Here is a 23,259-nt window from a genome sequence, read left to right on the forward strand (position 1 = left end):
TGGCGGCTACTAAGACCCCTCCCCACCTTGGCTCCAAGGCAGACTTGCGCTGCAGTTTGGAATAGAGCGCCCGCCCCAGGGGAAGCTACTGTTCCTTTCTCTCCCAGCACCAAAGCAACAGGGGCCTTAGAAGGTCCCACCAGCCCCTTTGCAGCTGGCTTACGACCCCTGCAGACACACCCTAGGTGTCCCGCTGGAGGACCCACAGTTGTGACACCCATTGCTGGAATTCCTGCTCTGCCCCTAAGCAGCTCTGTGACCCTCGGCGAGTCACTCATCCCCTGGGCTTAGGTCTAACTCATCGGGACCTGGGAAGACCTGGGCAGGTGTTAGAGAATGAAGCCACCCCCGCCCACCCTGGCAGCCCTGTGGCCTGGGTCTGAAGCAGGATCTAGAAGCCTTGGCCCCAGGATTCAGTGTCTGCCGACTCAGATCCCCTGACTGGAAGGGGCTTGAGCTCAGGCGTGGACCCCTCCCGACAATGCCAGCAGCCCCCAAGCCTAGCCAGACCGGGCCTGCGAAATCTGGTTTTGGGGAGCTAAGCCACATATGCCAGACCCTGGAGTGAGAATATCCTGGGCACAGCATGCTTATAGTTCAACTCCCAAGCTGGGTTTGGCCCGGAGACCTCTTTCTAACCCACCTGACCCCTGCCCTATTTGGCCATGGCTGAGTTTTCTCTGAAGCCAGAGCTCGTGGGCTTCCAGACCTGGGCTGTGGTGGTGGTGATGGTTAGTGGGAGAGGCCTTCATCAAAAAGGAATCTCCAGGGCTAGCCTGCCCTGGCTTGGGGAGAGCCAGCCCCCAAGGATGGGGGCCATAGGCCACCCTCCTGAACTCTGCAGAGTTTACCTGCCCCCACAGCCAACATCCAGAAAACACTTTAGTATTATTGTCTTTCTCTAGACCTTGGTTTTCCTATCTTTGCAATGGGGCTACTAATCCCCATCCTGCAGGGATTGGGTGGGAGGGATGCACAGGGAAAAATGAATGACAGGTTGTTTGAGAAGCCTCCTTAATCCTACGCCCCCTTTCTTCGAGTTTCATCCCCAGTGAGGCCTGGGGTCTTCGCCACCCCAGACCCACATGCTACCCTGCTGGCCTTGTTGCTGGAGCTTCACACTGCCTCCTTCCCTCTCCCACAGCACTTACAGAACCCTGCCAACTTCCACAATGCCGCCACGGAGCTGCTGGACTGGTGTGGAGACCCTCGAGCCTTCCAGCGGCCCTTCGAGCAGAGCCTGATGGGCTGTTTGACGGTGAGTCTTCATGCCCCCCCACCTGCCCTGGAGCCCAGGGAGGATGCCCCAGGGGCTCGTGTGCCTGTCCAGGGGTCAGAGAGGCTCCAGACAACAGAGGATGAGAGATAGAAAGACACCAGTGCTGGAGGGGACAACCCTTCTCCTTGTGCCGCCCCCCAACATACACCTTCAGGGAAACCGGTCTGATGGGAAGACAGCCCTCAGGATGAGGTGGGCTCCCCACACTCGATGGGAAAGCACAGGGCCTGCCTGGGGGGGAGTTCCAAGTCTGATTAGGGTAAATGTTCCACCCTAAGCAAAACAGAGTCATGGAGCGTTTTTAGCCATCCTTTTATCCAGTCGTTCATTCATCCAGTTGGGCAAACATCTAGTGAGCTTTTTATAGTCATCCATCCTTCTGTCCATTCATAGAAGCATCTATTGAGCTCCTCTTATAGCCATCCATCTATCTAAATAAACGCTGATTGATCCCTCATTTGTCACATCTGATCCCCTCAGCTCAGTCCTAGGAAACCACAGAATAAGACTTGGCCAAGCCCGAGTCCCTCTTTAGTGGGGGAGCCCTGATGTGGAGAGAGTGGGCCGAGAGAGCTGTGTGCAAGGGGAAAGCAGCAGCGAGCAGGGACGCGCTGATGGCCCAGGAGGTGGGGAGGCTGGCGGGAAAACCCGAGGGAAGGAGCCCCAGACACCTCCACCGGGGTTCTCCCCAGCAGCCGGGCAGAGTGAGCACGTTCTAGGAGCTTGGAACAGCATGTGCAAAGGCCCAGATGGACAATAGAGCCCAGAGAGCCGAAGTTCACTCAGCTCGGTGAGGGCCTAGGATGCGGGCTGGGCAAGGGCCAGGGCCAGAGCTTGTGACATCATTTGCCAAGCCTCGGAGCTTGCCGGCCAACGGCCGCGCAGAAGGAGCTCGCGGCTTGTGAATGACCCCAGCCACGTGAGCTTGAGGGAGACTTGGTGGCCAGCGAGGACAGCTGCTCAGAAGGCCCTGAGTCAGCTTGGAAGAGGACATGGGTAAACAGATTGCTGCAGAGCCCAGCTACCCCAAGGCTGGGGAGGAGGGGCCCAGGTGGATGCCTGGCTGGGAAGGAACAATAGGTAAAGCGCGAGGCACCATGTTCTCTGAGAAGCTCCAGATAGGAGGGAGGTGAAAGGCCCAGCGTGGCCCTGGCCTGGAGCGAGAGGATTGACATGATCGTGGGCCATCCTTACAGAGCACCCCGTCTGTGCCTGCCACTGAGCTGGGCCGGCACACACCTTCTCACTGAGTCCTCACACTCCATGAGGCTGGCCCTGCCATCATCCCCATTTTACAGAGGAGAAAACAGGCTTGCTGGGAGGGCTTCCCAAGGTCACATAGCCAAGACCCCACTGCCTCTAGAGGAAATGCTCCTGGCCCGTAGGGATGTCGGCCAGGGGTACAGCCGAGACCCTCAGGGCTACCCCATTTGTTTGAGGCCAATGCCGTCTGGCTCCCTTGGAACCACCAGGCCAAATCAAGCGGCTGCCTACACTGCCCCACCCTCCTCATCCTCCAGCCCGCTGGGCTCCCCTCCCTCTACCAGCTCCCGTAATCCTCTTTGCAGGGATCCTGGTTCAGGCTAAGCACCCTGGGCAAGGACAGATGTTACCAGAGGCCCCCCCAGCTTCCATCCTAGCTGCCGGCAGCCATAAGTCAAGTAGGAGGTGGGGACCACCACGAGGTGTGGCCAGACTGGCCGCCACAGTCCCCCAGCACCCTGCCCGAGCCTGACCCTGCCTGGGAGGTGGGGATTCAGAGCTGAATCAGACGATGGCCCCGGGCAGGCTGGATGGGCATGATGGGGGCACGAGCTGACCAGTGACTGTCCCTGCTCCAGCCCTGTCACTCATTTATTCAGTTGACAAACCTTCACTGAGGCCCTGTGCTCACCAGAGGCAGAGCAACAAGCACAGTGGACCTCTCTTAACAGTGTACGTTCCAGTGGGGGATGGGGGAGGCAGACCCTAAACACTAAAGGAGTAAATAAGGACATAGGCCAGCGCCCCGTTGGGGGGGGGTGCTGCTCAGGAGAAGCCTCCTGAGGGGGTAACCCCCAGCTGAGACCAGAATGGCAAGAAGAAGTCAGCCAGGAGAGGGGAGGGTGCTCCAGGCAGAGTGAACTGCTAGTGCAAAGGCCCTGAGGCTTGATTTGTTCAAGGAACAGAAAGACGTCTCAGGGGGCACCTGGGTGGCTCAGTCAGTGAAGCGTCCTTGGCTCAGGTCCTGATCTCATGGCTCATAAGATTGAGCCCCTACGTTGGGTTCTGGGCTCAGAGGGAGTCTGCTCGGATATTCTCTCTCTCTGCCCCTTCCCCCACTCCTGCACACTCTTTCGCACCCTCTCTCTCAAATAAATAAATAAATCTTGAAAGAAAGAGAGAGAGAGAGAAAGAAGAAGGAAAGAAAAAAGAGAGGAAGGGAGGGAGGGAGGAAGGAAGGAAGAAAGGGAGGAAGGAAGGAAGGAAAAGTCTCAGATGGCTGGAGCACAGGAGAGGGAAAGGATACAAGATGAGGTTAAAGAAGGAAGCAGAATCAAGGCAACGCAGGACCTGCAGGCTGAGGGGAGAGGAGCTTAGATATTATCTGAAGGGTGATGGGGGGCCTTGAAGGATCTTAAGCAGGTGAGTGATAGGATATGATTTATGTGAGGACAGGAGCTCTGAAGGGGAGCATCCTAGTAGGATAGGCTAGAGGGATTTTGGAGGTCTTCCTGGAGGAGGGAGCCCAGGGAGGAGCCTGTAGGATCTGACTAGACAGCAGGGAGGCCGTGGCTTCTGGGGCAGGGACAACGGTGTGGACAAAGGCTCAGTGCCGGCTCTTCTGGGTCTCTCCTCATCGCAAGCCAGCTTAAGGCACAAACTTGCTTGAATGGTGGGCTTTGACCCCCACCTCTCTGGCCTGCTGCTTAGCCAGAAAGGGGCCTTTGGTTCACCTGCCACAGTGGCAGAGATGTTGAGTTTGACTGTCCCTTGGAGCTCAGTAGAACCAGCAGCAGGGAAGTGCAGGGAATGGGGAGGTCATAGCAGACCCCCTTGGTACCCGAGGCACTTTCCTGGGCCCCGTCTCCTTGCATCCTTATGAAGACCTTGCAGGCCAGGCAGGGAAGGGATCGTCACTTCTGCTTTACGAACAAGACAACAGAAAGGGGGAGCAGCTCGCTACAGTCCCAGTCTGGTACTCCTGAGCCCCCAAGGCCCTGCGGCTGGTCCTCCGTCCCCCTGCACATCCTCAGCCCCAGCCATGTCCCGTGGGAAGGGAGGGGATGCGGGAGGTCAGAGATCCCCAGGGGCCTAAGCAGGGCAAAGCTGCTGAGCTCCCCGCCAACACTCCCCATGCAGGTGGCAGGTTGAAGTGCTCCCGGTTACAGTAGTCCCCTGGGCGACCCCTGGGAATGAACTCCTCTGGACCCAGCTTACTTGGAGGATAGAAATTAAAAGCCACTTAGCCTCAAGCAGGCCCATTTTCGTCATACTGCGCCTGGGCCCTGGGGTAAAGAACGGCTGGCAGTGCCCCTGCCCCACACTCCCCTTCAGGCCCTCTGACCCCCATGATGCAGAAGTGTGGGAGCCCTGGGACCCCTCCCCAGGGGTGAAGGTGTGAGCCCTGGTCACCACTTGCTCCTCAGACCAGGTTTTTCCTGACTCTGCTGGCGGCTCACTTCCCGGCCCCTCCCCTAGCAGCAAGGCTGAGCCCCCTGTCTGAGGATCCCCCTCAAAATCAGGCCTCTCTGGACTCATTCCTTCCTCCCCTAAGGTGGAGTATGGTTGATACGCTCTAGGCACAGAAAGGAGAAGGCCAGAGAACGGGAGAGGGGAGACAGGAAGGAGAGGAGGTGGCAGAGGGAAACAGAGGCCAGCTAGCCTAACAGCAGGGCCCCCCATCTCTCCAGGGAGAACTTCCCCACAGAGGCAGAGGATTCGCTGCTGAAGCTGTCAGGGTATGTTCACAAATAGCGTTCACTGAGCTGTGTGCCTGGTCCTGGCTCTCATCCTCGCAAGGAGAGGGCATGTCACAGATGGGGAAACTGAGGCTCAGAGAGGTTAAGTAACTTGCCTTAGGTTGCACAGTACGGGGGGGGCAGAATTGGAGTGCAGGTCGGCATGCCTCCGGTTCCCCTGACTCCCTCAGAGGATGTCAGAGTCCAGCCCCATGCCTGGAACTGAAATCCCTTCTCTAGCATCCCCCAGACAGCTTGTCTTGCTTCGTAGCCAGGAGGCTCATCGCTTTTCAAGGCAAGACACCCGCTTGATGGGGCTAACTGGCCACCTGACCTTGAGCACACGGCCTCTGTCATCTCTGGGCTTCAGTTTCCCTCTCTGGCACGAGGGGCTGGACTCCCTGACCTGTAGGTCCGTCCCCCTGGGCCCCAGAGGGGCTAGGTCTCCAAGTGCCGGGAGCCGGCTGGGCCCGGGCAGCCAGCAGAGGGCAGCAGCGGGGCTGCCGCTCCCCGCCAGCCTTTGTAGAGGAGGGGTCTTCCCGGCCCACCCGCACACAGGACCCTCACTGGGGGTGCCATGCCCACAGAGGGGGGAGCAGGCCTCTGAAACACAACCAGCTACTCAGCTAAGTCCACCCTCCCCACCACTGTCAGGCAGACCCATCTCACAGGACTTTCCAGGGGGTCCTCATGTACCTAAGGCCTCGAGGGCCTCGGGGTCCAGCTTAGCCGCACTGCGCCGTGCTGACCTTCAGCACGGCCCTGCCCTCTCTGGGCTTGGTGAAAGCTGGCTGTTGCCAGCGTCCCTTCTGAACACTAAGGCTCAGGGGATTTGGTGACAAGCAGACATTCCCAGGCCTGCAGGACAGCCCTTATTCCAGCACCAGGCCCCTGTTGCTCAATTTAGCTGGGTTTTTTTGTTGTGTGTGTGTTTTTAAACCAGAGCAACAGGATTACCCAGTATTGGCCAAACAGAGGGACCTTTGCCTTCCTGCCCTCAACACAGGGCCTGAGGCTTCTCCAGGCAGTTGGGAGTAAGGCCTTAACCCTTTGTGGGCTGAAAAAGAGATCCTCTCATGGAAAGAGCCCAGATGTTGCAGCCTGACTGCCTGGGATCGCACCCAGGCTCTATCATGGACAAGACTCATAACCTTTGTCTCATATCCATACTCAGTTTCCTCCTCTGTAAAACAGATAATAATACCACCTCGTGGAGCTGTTGTGAGAATTCGGCACTTCACTGCTTACAAAGCTTTCACTTAGCCCTCCTACCGGGCAGCCAGCATTCTCATTATGCTATTTGCCTCCATCAACATTTCCCACCAACAGCAGCCTCACTGATGCACTAGTCCAAACAAATTGTCTGTGCTCACTCACATCCACCTCAAGACTCTGCCAAAGAAAAGGCCACGATAGTCAACATCTAAGCTGAAGTGACTCTTCTGGGCCTACTGTGTTGAGTCCCAGCTCTGCCTGATCTTGGGGACCTGCCTTAGCCTGCCCGCTTCACCTGCCTCACCTGCTAAATGGACAGTGCTGGTCTCCAGACCTGAAATGTTCAACAGGCCACAGAGAGCTAGTGGCCTTGGCTTTTCTGCTTGGACAGTGAAAAAAACAGTGAGAATGCCCTGCCCTGAGGTGGCCCAGAGCCTCTGGATCAGGGGGTGTGTGTAGGGACAGGGGGTACCATAAGAACCACAGTTAGGGGCAAATAGAGCCCGTGGAAAAGAGGCCTGGAGGAACAGAGGAGCTCTGCATCAGGGGCTCCTGTTTGCAGCAGAGAAGCTGAGCAAACATTCAAACCCGAGAGGTCCTTTTTCCTCCCTGCCCTGGGAGTTCCCAGGAGGTGGGGGTGGGGGGGAGGAACGACAACCCATTCCAAAAGGTGGTGGTGGCCCTGGGAAGAGGGCGTCCACTGGCTCCTCCCTGGTTCATCAGGCTCACTCTGTCCAGGCCTTAAATGTTCATACTTTTTAAATGACAGGGTTGGCCTAGATTAGCGCTTTCCCCACCCTTTTTAGCCTTAGAGCCCTTGTAACGAACCCTTAAATACAAAGCAGATAACGGGGAACCTACTCTGATGGTCGCAGGGGCCGGGCCAAACCCCATGGCAGCCTGAGGCTCTCTGAGGACCTCCGAGCGCCTCTGGAACAGGTGGTAGCTAGGGGCCTGCTGACGGAGTCTTCCCTCTCTCAAAAGAGCGAGCTGCCACATCTGGGAGCACTCCTTTCCCACTCAGCTGTAGCCGCTCCCGCTGCTTCCTGCGCCGACTCCGTTTCCCAAGGTCCTTCCTTCTTCATAAGGAAACCTAATTTTGCTGCTGTCCCTGAGGGAGGCGGGCAGGAGGGAGCAGGTCTGGCCGTGGCAGGACACCTGGGAGTGGGCGAGGAAGGAGTGGAGCCTGATGGGTGTGAGCCTGTGGAGCCATTTGGGGGGCCCCCAAGAGCACCCTGCCCCACACTGCCCCAGGGACTGACAGCTCTCCCAGTCCCTCTCCTCTCCCCCTTCTGGCCCACACTTCAGAGGTTCTCAAGGAGAAAGGAGGGACCTCGGGGCTCCAAACACACAGCTGCTAGCAAGCTTCCGTCGACACTCTGATGGAAGCCTTCCGTGTGCTGAGCAGGTGCTCATCGCTGGAGACAGACCCCAGGCTGAGCATGAGGGCCCTGCGGTCTCTGGGCCCAGGTCTGAGAGGCTGCAGGGTGCCTGGCACAGAGCTGAGCACTGAGGAGCGTAGGCATGTCCGTCTGGAAAAGCCTTAGCAGTCTGTCCGGCAGCTCCAAGCTGCAGCTCCGTGGAGCAGTGTGTCCTAAATCCGTGCTTCTCCTTAGGCACAGGTTTTGACTCAGGAGGGGCCAGTGCCGCTGGGTGGGGACCATGCCTGGAATGGTGAGGGCAGCAGGCACCCACGCAGGTGGGTGCAGGAGCTCGGGGTGGGGATGGAGAGAGGTGCTAGGTGTGGGAGACTTCCCGGGGCCGGGACTTAGAAGGGAGTTTGGGGAGCTGCCTGGGGTGGCGGGGGGGGGGGGGAATAGAGGCCTGGCCTGTAGCCATCCAAGACACAGTGGTACAGCACCTTCTGGAATGTGGCCACATCGAGTCCTTGAAAGCCGCAGGGCCTGGGCTTCGGGGTTAGGCCCACCAGCAGACTAGAAACCCCTGAGGGCAGGGACCAGGCTCCCAGGGCCTGGCATGGAGGAGGGGCTTGTCAGTGTTTATGGAGTGACTGAGCAAGGCACAGTTTGAGTCCCAGCTCTGCCTGATCTTGGGGACCTGCCTTAGCCTGCCCACCTCACCTGCCTCGCCTGCTAGATGGACACATCCGTCACTCTGGGCTCGGAGGCCTGGTGCTGGCCGTGACTCACCCTGCCCTTCCTCTCTCTCTTGCTGGCAGGTGGTCAGTCGGGTGGCAGCTCAGCAAGGGTTTGACCTGGACCTCGGTTACAGACTGCTGGCGGTGTGTGCTGCGAACCGAGACAAGTTCACTCCCAAGTCTGCAGGTAGGTGATGGCTGGGGGTTCCACAGATGTCACGGGGAGGTGGGAGTGTAAGCGGATTCGAACCCAGGGCTGCACGCCACCCCTGCCAGCTGGTGCCTTGGTTCCTCCAGGTGTGGTGTGAGCCTGCAAGGAGCAGCGGCTTGTCCACCGGGCTGTGCAGCCCGCGGCTGAGGCTTGTCCCTCCTCTCAGGCAGTGTTCTCTCCTGCGGGGGGGCCTCAGGGCCAGCAAGGGGCCCAAGCACGCCATCCCCCGACAGGCTAAAGGGAGACATGCATCATCTCATTTCATCTCCGTAATGACCCCTTGGCGTTAGCCCTGCGATCATCCCCATTTGACAGATGAGGGAACTGAGGCTCAGAGAAACCGAAGAGGTTTCTCGGCCACACAGCTAGAAAGTGGCAGAGCTGGGGTTTGAGCCCAGGCCTATACGCCAGAGTGGGCATTCCTAACCTTGTGTTCATTCAAAACATGTGCATTTAAAATAAAACACAAAATAAATGCGAATTGGTACATGCAGGGTTCTAAAAGCATCGTATTCTCTGCATAATATTCTCCGTCGCCACTTTGTCATTGCATGGGACCTCATGCCCCTGGGTTCAACCGAGGCCACAGATGGGGCCGGCAGCATTCTGTGCATGAGGGCTTTAAGCACACCAAAGATGCAGTTTTACATTTCCCATCATCCCCATGACCTTGCATAAGCTGGGGGCACGGTGTAAGCTCTCACTCCAACAGACCTGGGACAGGCAGGCCCTATCACTTGCTGAGCGTGTGGCCTCGGAGCTTCAGTTTATCCCCTTGGGAAGGCAGGAATGACAATGAGACATACCCTGCAGGGGTCATTGTCCGTTCTAGATATATGTGCAGTGCCAAGCGCAGTGTCTAGAGGTTGTTAACATTTTTTTATGTTCGAGTAATTCATTGAAAAAGAAAAGAAAATCAATTATTTCCTTTGTATAACAATAAAACAGACGTTTTCTCTGAATTCGTCAATCAGTTCTTTGGAGTAGATCTAGAAACAGCCTTCATGAAAATGTTTAAGAGACATCTCACGGTGTATTTCTGTAAACCTGCTCAACCTACAGTCTCTCGAGCGCGGGTTCGTGCTCCTCCCTGCGCGTGTTTGCAGACCGTGCACGCGGACTGTGGGTGGTCTGCGGAAGGTGTGGGCAGCGGCGGCTAGCTCTGAGCTCCTTGCCGTGCCAGCCCACGTTGGGATGGCGCTCTCGTATTGAGCTGCTGGCCAGAAAATGGTCTGGGAATCTCATAAGTGGTGGCTATTCCTAATGGAATCTGCAGTTTTAATAATAACTTAAGTCGATACAATTTTGACAATGTAAAAATTGCTACTTATCCAAGAAACATCTCCGTATCTCTGTTGAGCGCCTGGTCCATGCGGGCACCTGGCCAAGTCTGGGTTCTGATGAGGGATGCGACCGACGTGGTCCCACCTCGGGAAACGTAGAGTCTAGAGCAAGGGGTCAGCAAACGTCCATGAAGAGCCAGATAGTAAATAGTTTAGGCTTTGCAGGCTATCCAAAAGCAACATAGACAATATGTAAACAAATGAGTATGGCTCATTCCAATAAAACCTCACTTATGAAATCAGGTGATTGGCTCTGGTTTCCCAACCCCGGTCTAGAAGAAAAGAAAGACATCAAATAATCATAGGTGTGTGTGGGTGTGCGTGTGTGCGTGGGCATGCGTAAATTCAAGCTGTGGTAAGTTGCATGAAGGTAAAGTCAGGGATGCTATGAGACCACCTGGGGTGGGGGAAGGCTTCTCTGAGGCCCAGAGATTGAGAAGGTAAAGAAAAAAAGGAAGAGCTTCTTCCCAGGTAAAGAGAGCACCCTAAACGAAGGTCCTGAGGTAGAAGGAAGCGTGGCTTTGTGGCAGAACCAAACCAAGGGCCGTGGTTCCAGAGCCCGGAGGCAGGAGTCAACAGCAGTTAGAAAGACACATGGGGCCTGTCTTGAGGGTTGTGGTTTTTGTACTGAGAATGATAAGAACATGGCTAAATTCTCCTTTGGCCCAGATAGCTCCGGCTCCAAAGGAAGAACAGATTGCACAGGGGGAGGGGGCCGTGTAGATGCAGGGAGCGGGTCGGCAGATTGCTGGGGACATCAGGATGATGGTGGCTGGACCAGGAAGGTTCCGCTGCCTGTGGAGTAGAGTGGAGAGAAAGGGATGACTCCAAACGCTGTGTAAGAGGCAACACCAAGACAGGGAAAGTGTTGCCGGTGGGGGGGGGGGGGGGAGGAGGAAAACAGGAGAGTGGGTTGTCCCAGAAGACCCAGCTGCTCCCTTGTTGTGGAGGAAAGGCTCAGGTCCCTGTGTAGCCCTTCCTCAGGGGTCTCTCAGGCCCCTAATGGTATGTGCCAGGTGCTCTCTTATACTTTGCTGCAGTGCTCAACTCTGTGAGACACGGGCTATTGTCTCCATTTATGGGGGAGGACATTGAAGCTCAGAGAGATTTGTGACTTACCTGTGGTCACACAGCTCATAAATGGGACTTCAACCCATGGCCTCCTGGCTCCAGGCCCAGTCTCTGGCCACTCCATCACAGTTGACTCTGGACCTCAACTTCAGAGGCCACTCCTCCACCTGGGAGAGCCCTTTACTTCACTCAAGTCACTCTAGGGTGGCCCTGCCCTCGGCTAAGTGGTACTTCCAGCATCACTCCTCCTGAAACAAGGGCTTTGTTCTTCCCTCTGTTTGCACTCCCAGTTGTGCACAGCTCTTTACAGTTTATCGAGCCCTTTTCCAGGCATTGTATCTGTCAGTTAAGTCACATGATAGACCCTGAGGTGAGGCCTCAGCATACCCGTTCTGCAGCTGAGAATACTGAGGCCAGAGGCCCAGCAATGCCTGTGGCTTTGCTATTGCTTTAATTCCCTTCTTCGGAGCCAAACCGCTGTCGGCACCAACAGCCGTGACTACCCACCTCCTGGAGAAGTCGGGGCCTCAGGACTCAGGTTCCCAGCAGGGCCCCTGCTGGACCCCTCCTCTGGGAAGGCAGGCCGCCAGCCTGAGGGCGAAGGCTTCCGCTGCTGCTTTCATTGTCAGCATAAAGGGTCTGCCAGGCTGACCACGAGAGGGGTGGAGGCCGCAGGGAGCTGAGCAGCGACCCCGGGTTCCCGAGGCGGCTCCAGCACGGCCTCCCATCTCTGCCATGTTGCCCACCTCCCAGAGCCGTGGCCTCATCTGTAAAGAGGGCCTATCTGCCTCCCTCACAGGCTGCCTGTGAGGGCTAACGAGATTCCCTAGTCATGGAAGTGGGGGGACCCGCCAATACCTGAGGCCCAGTGGTGCCAAGTAAATAGTACTCTCCAGCCCTCCTCCTCTGCTCTGCTCTGCCTTCCCCCTGCCCCCCACCCCCTCCACACACACACACACACACACACACACACACACACACACACACACGGTTCCTCTCTAAGGCTTTTTCTGCTCCAGCAAGGTTGTCTCCCACTGCTCCATTTCCCTGAGGCTCTGTGGGTGGTGCATGACCTGTGGTAACCCCACCTCTGGGTGCAGCTCTGAGCGTCCCTGTGGCCTCAGGTGTGTGTGCGGTGGCCACGCTGGCCACAGCCAGGCCTGCCCCAGCCTCTTCAGGCCAGGCCTCTGCAGTTCTAGAACCTACTCTGTCCATAGAGCTCCTGCAGCCAGCCCATGCTACCTCTTGCCCTCCTCTCCGTCTCTCCCCGGGCTCGCATTGTGTCTGACTGGCTTGTGCAGTTTTCACCCTCCTAATCTCTCCTTCCCCTTTCTCTCTGAGGGTTCTGATGTCCTACGTCTGTCTCTGTCTGTCCTTCCCTTCGCTGCTGCCCCTCAGACTTTCTCCCTGTGTGATGTGCGTGTATGTCTGTGTGTGCGTCTGTGTCTGGGGGGCGTACGTGTCTGTGTATATATGTGTGTGTGTGTGGTAGTGAGCATACCTGTGTGCTTGTGTGTCTGTAGGGGCTACATGTCTGTGTGCGTATGTGTCTGTGTGTGGTGGTGAACATGTGTGTCTGTTGGGGATATGTGTCTGTGTGGTGGTGAGCGTGTGTGTGTGTGTGTTTCTGTTGGGGATACAAATCAGTGTCGGGGGGCATGTATCTGTGTGGTGGTAAGCGTGTGTGTGTGGTGAGTGTGCATGTGTGTGTCTGTGGGTCTATAGGGACACATGTCTATGTGTGTGTGTGTCTGTTGGAGATATGTATCTGGGGCTGGGGTACATACCTGTGTGCAGTGGTGAGCGTGTCGGTGCGTTTGTGTTTCTGTGTCTGTGGTGGTGATTGTGTGTGTGTGTGGGAACACGTCTGTGTGTGTGTGTGTCAGGGGGGTTGGGTGCATGACTGTGTGTGTGTCTGTGTGTGGTGGTGAGCGTGTGTGTGTGTGTCTGTCGGAGGTATGTATCTGGGTCTGGGGTGGTACGTGTCTGTGTGCGGTGGTGAGCGTGTCGGTGTGTTTGTGTCTGTGTGTGTCTGTGTCTGTGGGGACACATGTCTGTGTGTGTGTGTGTGTGTGTGTGTGTGTGTGTGGGTCTGTGGGGACACATGTCTGTGTGTGTGTGTGTGTGTCTGTTGGAGGTATGTACCTGGGTCTGGGGAGTACGTGTCTGTGCGGTGGTGAGCGTGTCAGTATGTTTGTGTCTGTGTGTGTCTGTGTCTGTGGGGACACATGTCTGTGTGTGTGTGTGTGTGTCTGTTGGAGGTACGTACCTGGGTCTGGGGGAGTAGGTGTCTGTGCAGTGGTGAGCGTGTCCGTGTGTTTGTGTCTCTGTGTGTGTGTGTCTGTGGGGACACATGTCTCTGTGTGTGTGTGTGTGTGTGTGTCTGTTGGAGGTATGTATCTGGGTCTGGGGAGTACGTGTCTGTGCAGTGGTGAGCGTGTCGGTGTGTTTATATCTGTGTGTGTGTGTCTGTGGGGACACATGTCTGTGTGTGTGTCTGTTGCAGGTATGTATCTGGGTCTGGGGAGTACGTGTCTGTGTGCGGTGGTGAGCGTGTCAGTGTGTTTGTGTTTGTGTGTGTGTGTCTGTGAGGACACATGTCTGTGTGTGTGTGTGTCTGTTGGAGGTATGTATCTGGGTCTGGGGGAGTACATGTCTGTGCAGTGGTGAGCGTGTCGGTGTGTTTATATCTGTGTGTGTGTGTGTCTGTGGGGACACATGTCTGTGTGTGTGTCTGTTGGAGGTATGTATCTGGGTCTGGGGAGTACGTGTCTGTGTGCGGTGGTGAGCGTGTCAGTGTGTTTGTGTCTGTGTGTGTGTGTGTGTGTCTGTGGGGACACGTGTCTGTGTGTGTGTGTGTCGGGGGGCTGCGTGCACATCTGTGTGGCTCTCCCCCACCCCCCCGGCCCTCCCACCCCCTCTGGCTCCCCGTCCCCCCGTCTGTGTCCCGCGTCCAGAGGCCAGGCCGGGGCCGGCCCGGGGCCGTGGGATGAGCTCACGCGGCGGGCAGCAGGCAGCGGGCAGCGGCGCTTTGTCAGGAGGGACGGCAGGGCTCTGGGCTGGGCCGTGCGCACTGCCTCCCCGGGCTCAGGAGCAGGGGCTCGGGCCTGGGGGCAGTGCTGCACGGCGTATGCGCGCATGTGTGAGAGAGAGAGAGAGAGAGAGAGAGACGGAGACGGAGCGTGAGCGCAGAGCACACTGCAGCAAACCGCCAAGTCAGGCGTCTCCACGTGGGCCCCTCAGCTACCCAGCCCCCAGCTCTTTGTTCTGGTGCAGCCTTTAGCCTGTGCGCTCGCACGCGGGAGCACGCGCACGCGGGCACGACGGTCAGGAGCCTCCCCGGGGGCAGGGCCTCGGGGGGACCCCCCCGCCCCTCCTCTGCCTCGGTACAGAAGGTCACCTGCCTCGTGCCTCCCCTCGCCCCCCCCCCAGAGGCCGCAGCGGGTCCCCCTGCCCCCACCGCTGCCGCGTGCCAGCCCTCAGCGACTTGGCAGGCGGCGCGGAAATGTCAGCCTCCTCGGCACCGAGCGGGCCCACGCCTCCTGGCCGTGTAGGCACCAAGCAGCAGGCAGTCGCCATGTCCCGAGGTCCCCGAGAGCCCCCTGCATGGCTCGGCTACTGTCCCAGTTTGAATGACTCTGTGTCCCCTCAGCTGACCCCAGCAGAATAGAGAACGTCAAAACCCAAAGGATGGGGAACCCGGGGCCCAGAGAATGGAGCAGGACCCGCCCCAGGTCACAGCAAGGCAGGGCCGAGCCCGGACGAGAGTCTGGGATGCCCGCTGGCCATCCTCATGTCCCTCCTGTCTCCCTGCAGGAGGGGGTCTGTGATGGCTCTGGGCTCTGGGCTCTTGTCTGCGAGATGAGAGGCCCAGGGCTGTTGGCAGAGGGGAAACACGCAGAGAGCAGCAGGTACGGGAGATGCCAGGCTTCCCAGGAGCATCCTGGGAGAGGTGACCAGTGGGTTTCGAAGAGAGACCAGAGAACGCAGGAGATGGATCAGGGCTGGAAGAGGCTGCCCCTGAGCACTCCAAGGAAGAGGCCAGCCTTAGGGACGAGCGGAGGGCGGTTGTCAATCACCAGCCTGTGGGCTGGATGTGGCCCACAGACATCTGAGCTCCGATGTTTGGTGGTTTTGAAAAATGCATATTAGTTGCCAACATTTGCTCTTTGGGAGATTGCACTGTCAAGTCCAATGCCCGTCTTCCTTTCAATGGGAACCTTGGACCCACAACACACGGCTGACTGGGTGGTAGCTGACCCCTCAGATGGGCTCTGTGCTTCTGCCATTGTCTTATGCCTCAAGCATTCTCTGAATTTGAGAACCCCCCAAGCCCTGTGGACATGTGTTTCTGACCTCTGCTCTAAGCACACCCTCGCATCCCAACACAGAAGCCTGGCCCAGGGTCCTGGAGTGGAGCCCCAAGCAAAGTTGCTTGCTTTGTGTTGACAAACACCTGCTTGGTCCAATTTCTCTGATGTGCTGATAGCCCCCAGAGGAAACATTCATGGGAAGGGGACTGAGACATGCCCTGGGCCCCCGGCCAGCCTGGAAGGTGAAGCATCAGGAATATGATGAGGCCTCTGCCTTGTCCCTCTGGGTCTGTGGCCTGCGGTCCGTGCGGGAGGGGCTCGGGAGTGGCTCAGTCCTTTGGAGCTCTCAATCCCAAGGGACCTTCTTGTAGCAACTTGTATAGCAACCCTGGGGCTCAGACACAGACCCCAACTCGGGGACCTCATCCATGGCGTGTCGTACCTCTGTCACACGGTTGGGATGGGACTGGCATCAGAGGCCAGCCAGGTCATTTCACCACTTGTACCCAGGACTCATAAGCAGAAGGAGGCTCATAAACTGCTTCCCTCTGTCTTTAAGAATTCTTGCTCCCACCTGGCTGAATGGGGGCTCTCAGACCTCCCTGGTGGTGGAAACATCACTGGTCTCTCTTAGAGGCTGTGTTTCCAGCTCCACCTTCATGACTCCCCAGGACCGCTCCCCGCCCCCCTCTGCCTCTGCCCACCCCAGAGCACGCAGCCACCTTCCCGTCACCATCACCGGGAGGACAAATGGCCTCATTCAGGGACACCCTGCCAGATCAGTCTCTCTAAGACAAAGCTGTGCGCAGCTCTGCGTGAAAAATGGCTCGTGGCCGCCCAGCGAGTGGGCGGGATTGGTGGGTGCAAATTGCAGGGGATTTGTTAACGCTCGCCGGCTTCCCCAGAAACAGCGGGGCAGGCAGGCCCTTGCCCTTGAAATGCCAGGTGGCCAGGCTGGGCGCCTTGTCAAGGCTGGGGACAGACTTCCTCCTGGACACCAGCCCCCGCCCCCACATCTGAGCTCAGCAGAGCTGGGATGTGGGGGAGGGATTTGGCTTCCTTCCTCCTGCACTCCAGGGCAGGTCCCGCTCAGGAAAGGGCTCTGGATTTCATCACCAGGCCCCTGGGAACCGACTCATGGTCAGCCCTGTTTAATGGATGAAACCTGTTCACAAGGCTTGCTCACCTCCTGCTGATTCACTGCTGTGGGAGAGGCCGCTGGGGCTCTTATCAGCATGCCCATTTTATAGAAGAGGAAACTAAGGCTCTGATGGGAGAAACAGACCCAGGCCACGTGAGCTGTGGTGCTGGAAGAGGTCTTGGACCTCCAGCTGGTGAGCTCTGGAGCATAGGGAGCCATCCCCTGTCCAAGTGACCCTGAGTGAGCAGGTGGGGTAGGTCGTCCTGGGCCAGCAGCCCCTGGCTCCCCTTCCCTCCCCCAGCTCCCTGAGGGCTGAGGCCTGGGATCGGGTGGCCTCACTCTGCTCTTGGAGAAAAAGAACAGTGGGGAGGAGCCCCACGTGACAGGGTTTGTGGACACAGCGTTCCCAGGCTAAGGAATTGGGGGGAGGAGTAGCTGTGATGGTCCCTGGGGTGTCCGGAGTGAACAGTGAGGAGCCGGGCAGTGCCACGGGAGAATGGGAGAGGACAGATTTGGAAACAGCTACAGGTCCCTGGAAAAGAGAGCTGAGTATTTCAATGGCCACGCCACAGCCATTTAAAACCGGGTCTCCCAAGAATTACTATACGGAAATGCTTATGATATAATATGAATTTTTAGAAGGGCAACAAAAATGGTAAGTTCAGTGTGACCTCAACCAGGTGCACAGGAAACAAAACAGAAAAGAATATACCAAAATGTCAACTTATAAATAATGGATCTATCTGGAATGGGGGGGATGACACTTTATTTCCCACATTTTCTGCGGGGAGCACAGATTCTGTTTTTAAGCAGAAGCAGCCATGGGCATTGTTGGTTCCTCTGGCATTTGGCTGGCACTGGCAGGGGTGGAGCGAGATGAGAGTGCCCTTGCCTCCAGGCTGGCTCAGCAGTTTTCCCAGTGCAACCCTCTCTGGTTCCCCAGGAGCCCTGGGGGGCAGGCCTCTGCTTGTCAGGAGGCTACTCTTCCTGTCTCCCTCTCTTCTGCGGGATTAGCTCATCGCTGGCTCCCCCACAGAGCCGGGGTGTGCAAGGACACAGCTGCCTGAGGCCCAGCTGGTGCGTATCTGCTTTCCAGGCCTGTCCAGAAGGAGAGGGGGCAGAAGGCTGAGGGCATCGGCTCGTGTGTGGGGTGGGGGGGCTCTGGGGGCCAGGACCCTGACAGGCAGTACAGAGCCCTCTCAGGATGGGGCTGTTTCTCCTACCTGGACCCTCACAACCCCAGTCCAGAGCCCCAGCTGGGACTGCACATGCTCAGGCCGCGTGATTGGGGCGGGGGTCTGCGAGGGGAGGGGAGGGGAGGGATTGCTGAGGCTCGTGCAAGGGGAAGGTGAGGCTGCCGGAGGCTCCTCAATCAAATGATGCGTGTCGGACTTTGGGTGCCCCCAGACACAACCCCCAACCAACATGCTGGCACAAGAGGTTTATTTAGAAGGATCCCAGAGAATACCCGTTGAGAAGCAGGGAAAGACAGGGAAGGGAAGGAGTTCAATGAAAATGTGTTGTTGAGCACTGTACCTGCTGTGACCACCTGCCGGGGAGCTCTGGGAGATGGTAGAGCACACCCCTCAGCCTGAGAGGCAAGGACAAGGAGCTATGTATCCTGCAGCTGGCATCCATTATTGGTGAGGGCTGCTTGGGGTCGGGGCATGGGTCCACCTTCCGGCGCTCGCCTTGGCAACGATGCCTGGCAGAGTCGGGGCACACACAGGAAGCAGAGGGTGTGTGACAAGGCCCTCACAGGGCCAGAGCAAGGCACTGGCCCCATTTACATCACTTGCATCCTATCCTCAGCATCTCTGCCCTATTCCAGTCCTGTTCGTATTATGACTGTATCCTCCATATTATTACTTGCTGATTTTGACTTTCAAGATAGAAGTTTTAAAAGGTCACTTTATATCTTGTATGCTACAGTAACTGGCAGACCAGTCTCCCTTGGCACATTTAGAAACTGTCAAAATCAGGACGCTGGAGACCCTGCCCTGTGTCTGGGTTGAGCCACAGGTGTCTGGCCCATCCCTAGAGCCTGGGCCAGCTCTCTGCCAGTTAAAAAAGAGGTGGGGGTTTAGGAAATTGGGAGTCCCCTTCGTGAAATAGCAATATCCCAGACGTGGGAAGAGATCTGATGCGGCCGTGGTTTTCTCATGGCGGCCCGTGACCACCGGAGGCATCTCAGGGGCCCCAGGCCCTAGTCCATACCTGAGAATGCTCCTGTCAAGGAGGAAAGTCCTATCCAAGGCCACGGAGGCCTAGGCGCCGCCCCCTCCCTCGGGACGCTCCCAAATCAGTTTCTTCCATAGGCCAAAGCCTTCACTCCTTTTCTCTACCTTCATGGCTGTGGGAAGAATGATGAGGTCGTGGGCGTGAGAATCCCTCTCAAAATAAAAAAAATACTAAACCCGGCATTTTCAGGCCAGGAATGATTATCGTCTTGTCCAGTCCCACTCTGTGCCAAGCACAGGGGCTACAAACGTATATAAATGCACCACTCACAGTCCCTGCTCTTGAGATTTGAAATAAATGAATGGTCCCATTCTGTGGGTGAGAAATGACAGTAATCCTACACACAAACACAGCCCTTTACACAGCCTCCCTTGTCCGGCCCCGTGAGATCCCCAGGGCCGGCTGATCCCCCATTTAAAGAGGAGGGGACTGCAGCTCTGAGGGTTGGGGAGGTAGCCGCAGCTAGAGCAGAAGTGGGGACCAGAGCTCTGGCCAGCCCATCCCTGTTTCTCTGCATGGTCCCCTGAGGAGTGGGCGCAGCCTCTGGGGAGATGCGGGCCCACAGTTACCGTCCTGCAGGCACCGAGGGTGTCCCCCTTCAGCCACAGTGCTGTCCAGCCCAAAGGCACGTTTGGGACAGAGATGCTACCAAAACACCCCCCACTGCCCCGGGGGGCCCTGAGGATGCCATGGCTGCCCGAGAAGTTAATAAAGCCATCGGCAGCAATTAATTCTGCAGAGGAAAGAGCCAGGTAAGAGGATTAAGGAAGCCAGAGCTTTGGTTTTAAGATGGAGCTTAGCATTCCCACCAAGAGAGGAGGGATTTCGGGGGATCCGCGGGCGTGAGAGTGAAATGGAGCAGGGGCTTGGCAGAAAGCGGGCGAGGTGGTGACGGGACTTCTGAAGCAAGCTTTGCAAGCCACAGCCTTGTAAATACCTTCTGGGTTAGACAGACAGACAGACAGGGATTAACAATGGTGCTGGTTCCGGTACCATCCACCTCGCCTGTTTTCAATTTACAGGGCAGCAGGGCAGGGCATCTGGATTGGCAAAAAAAAAGAAAAAAAAGTCTGATTTATAACCCCCTTCAGTCATGACGTTGGCCAGCATGTGGTCAGCGTTTTCTTAGTACCTGGCCCTCACTGCGTGTGGCACCCATGAACCCACTTATCCCACATGATGATCCCATTTTACAGATGGGGAAACTGGGGCAGGGGAAGATTGAGTCGTTTGATCAAGGCCACTTGGCTAAAAAGAGCCAGAATTGTGGTTCAAACCAGATTATCTGACCCTGAAGCCATAGGCTGCCCCAAACTATGAACAGGTTGAAATGAAGTCTGGGGAAGGACACGTTCATGACTCAGGATCACCTGAATTGCTTGCAGGTGGAGGCATTAAGTATTTGACCATGATTTGTCTTTGTCGGTAGGTTAAACACCCTCCTGTCTTTGAGCTTATTCTCAATCACAGTCCCGTGGATGGTGAGTAGCAGAGAGGCTGGTACATAGTAAGCATTCGGTACGTGCCAGTTGTTAGGATCCCAATGTCCTGGTCAGCCCCAATTTCAAATATTTTTCCCCAGAAACCTTCCAGCTATTTCATAGAGAGGAGTAGTGGTTAAAGGTATGGACTCTGGAGCAACCTGCCTGGATAGGAATCCCACCCAGCCTTCCACCCACAGGCTGTGTGACCTTGGACAAAGTCACTTAACTTCTCTGTGCCATGGTTGCCTCATGTGATAAACGGGGGTAAAAATAATGCCTACATCATGGGCATTAAGTGGGTGAACGTATGTATCACGCTCAGAACAGGACCTGGGGTATAGTAAGTCCTATTCAGACTGTCTTAGGATGTCTTGTACCTGAAGGTTACACAAAAGCCTGTGCCTGACCCTGTGTCATGATTTGGGGTGTGGAAAATATGGAACCTGTATGTGTAGACAGGACCAAGGTAAGTGACACCCATACCCCCCTTCGAGAGGGTAGGAGGTGAGTGGGGTGATGGCCCCTTCCTGAGGCTCCAAGAGAGGCTCACAGGGGGCCAAGAACACATTTCCCTTCCCCCCAAGAAGAGGAGGCTGAGCCCCAGAGGGGGGAGGCAGGCTTCCTGCAGGAGTGGAGGGTAGAGAGCTGGCTGAGGGAGGCCAGGCAGGGCCAGCAGAGCCCTGTCTGTGCCTTGGGCCAGGGAAGTGTGAGGGCCTCTTTCGTCCCAGCAACCCTTCCCAAAATTCTCTCGAGAGAGAGAAAGTAACACTTCAAGTACTGTTTATTAAGCTCCTGCTTCATGCCGCACACTGTGCTGGGTATTTTATGAACGGCAGCACTGATCCTCACAAGGAAACAACCCATTTTATAGATTGGAAAACTGATGCACAGAGATTTAGTCACCTGCCCAAAGTAACCCAAATCCTTTGTAACAAAGCAAGGGATGCTGGGATAGATGGCTCTGAGTAGATGGATGTTTGATTGGTTGGGACTGAAGAGAAGGAGGAAAGAAGCAAGAGAAGGAGGGAGGAGGGTGTGGACCAGAGCCAGCCCCAACTCCAGGCATTTGCTCCCTCTATGCCTCCCTGGTCGTGCCTTCTCTCTCTCTGGGATCAGGCTCATCTTGAGTGACGCCCGAGCTGGTCTCCAGGGCCCCTCTGGCAAGCAGGGTCAGAGAGGAAGATGGTGGCCAACAGACCCTGCCCTCTTGGCTCGCGTCAGCTGCCCAGGTCAGCGTGCACAGCAGAGTCAGGAGAAGCCAGGCCTGGAAAACTGTGGGTCTTGGCCTGCAGGCCCCTAATTTCTCTTGCCTGCACATTTTCAGCCACCCTCAAGTCAGGCCCAGCAAGCTTCTGGGATAGGACTGGTCTCAGGACATGCAGAGCCAAGATCTGGAAACCAGAGTGGGGGCAGCCTGAGGTGTAAGGGTCCAAGCTCGGGCACCAGGGTCAGGCTGACCTAGGCTCAGCCCAGCTCCATCACTTCCATGCCACGGGTGACCCTAGCTGCGTCTCCTACCCTCTCCTACCCTCTCCTAACACAAGCTGGCCTCTCAGAAGGGCTCTGTCCATAATCATTCAGATTAAGTCTTGCATGGCAATGCAGGCTCTGAACCCTACTTGCTGTGTGACTTTATGCAAATGCCTTCGCTTCTCCCAAGCTTGGGGTCCAGCCGATCTAGAATCCGGGTCTCCTGGCTAGAGAAGCAGCAATTCTGTTTCCATGGCAACCCAGCTGCCTCTCAAGGGACCATCTGGATCACATCCCCCTGGCAAGGTGCTGCCCAGGCAACCAGGTGTTTGTGTTTTGCAGTGCAAGCCCTGCAAGTTGGTAATTCCCCTCACTGGGGACAAGATGGTGGCCAGGCAGTGGCTGGAAAGACGCATGGACACCTTGGCCAGGCCTGCTGCCCTTGCTCTTCCTACAGGCAGAGGGAAACACACCCCAGAGCTTGGGAACTCTGACCAATGACTTGCCTCGAAGAGCTGTGAACAGTTGCTTCTTTATATTCCTGCGCACATTTCCTGGCTTGTTGGGGCTGCCTGGGGCTGGACTCCTGTAGGGAATTCCAAAGGACCCAGTCTCACCTGTTTGGGATGAAGAGCTACTATTGTCTTTGGGCGGGAAACAGGAATTACTGGGGTGGGGAGGAGGAGTGAAATTAGGAGTCTGCCTTTCAAACAAGCACATAATTATGACAACAGAAACTCAGTGCAAGGGATAAACTAAATTCACCGCACCTATTATATGCAAACACTGTGATTAACCGTGGAGTAACCCCAGAAATTGTCTGTACCCTCAAGGAGCTTACAGAGACCCTACATGCTCAGGAAAAAGGCCACGGCAACAGACCCACATCAGCAGAGGGTGAAGTTGAAATGGGACGAGATGGAACACGCTGGGGCCAGCCGCCTGCTGCGGGCGCTGGCAGCCCGGTGGGATTGGACAGTTCACAGATAGCCCGCGCTCTGCACTCACTGCATGTAGACAAACAGTCCCTGAGGCAGCGATCTAACCCCTTTTCCAGATGGGGAAGCTGGGGCTCGGAGAAGTGAGGTTGTGCCCAGCCTAGCACAGCTGGGAAGTGGCTGGGCAGGGATCAGAACTGGGGTCCTCTGCCTCCTCGGGGGCACCCTGTGGGGGTCACTGCTCTTGTGTGGCAGGCTGCCCCAGGAGGCTCCCATTTCCCCCATGCCCCGAGGCCTCCCTCTAAGCTGAGTGGGACAGTCCTCTGCCTCTCTGTCCCTCTTTCTCCCTCTCTTCCCCTCTCTCTCCCTCCCTTTCTCCCTCCCCTTCCTTCTACTCCCCTCCCTCCCTCCTTCCCCTGTCTCCTTCTCCCCCTCCCTCCCCCTCTCCCTCCCACCCCCCCCCTCCTTCAGTTCCTTTCTCTCCCCTTTCCCCCTGGGCCTGCCGCCCCCCGCG

At 56.7% G+C, this 23,259-nt stretch overlaps 1 protein-coding gene across 5 annotated transcripts in view; it reads left to right on the forward strand.

Annotated features, from left to right (window-relative positions):
- Nucleotides 1-23,259, forward strand: part of ZMIZ1 (zinc finger MIZ-type containing 1) — a 234,779-nt gene that overhangs the window by 132,016 nt on the left and 79,504 nt on the right. For all 5 annotated transcript variants that reach the window (XM_032423917.1, XM_032423916.1, XM_032423920.1 and 2 more), the window contains 2 exons: nt 1,145-1,258; nt 8,615-8,720. In XM_032423917.1, coding sequence (XP_032279808.1) covers nt 1,145-1,258; nt 8,615-8,720 — 220 coding nt within the window. The remainder of the gene's footprint in view (nt 1-1,144; nt 1,259-8,614; nt 8,721-23,259) is intronic.

The sequence above is a fragment of the Phoca vitulina genome, unplaced genomic scaffold, assembly GCF_004348235.1.
Source record: "Phoca vitulina isolate PV1807 unplaced genomic scaffold, GSC_HSeal_1.0 scaffold29, whole genome shotgun sequence".
In the NCBI taxonomy this organism is placed as follows: domain Eukaryota; kingdom Metazoa; phylum Chordata; class Mammalia; order Carnivora; family Phocidae; genus Phoca; species Phoca vitulina.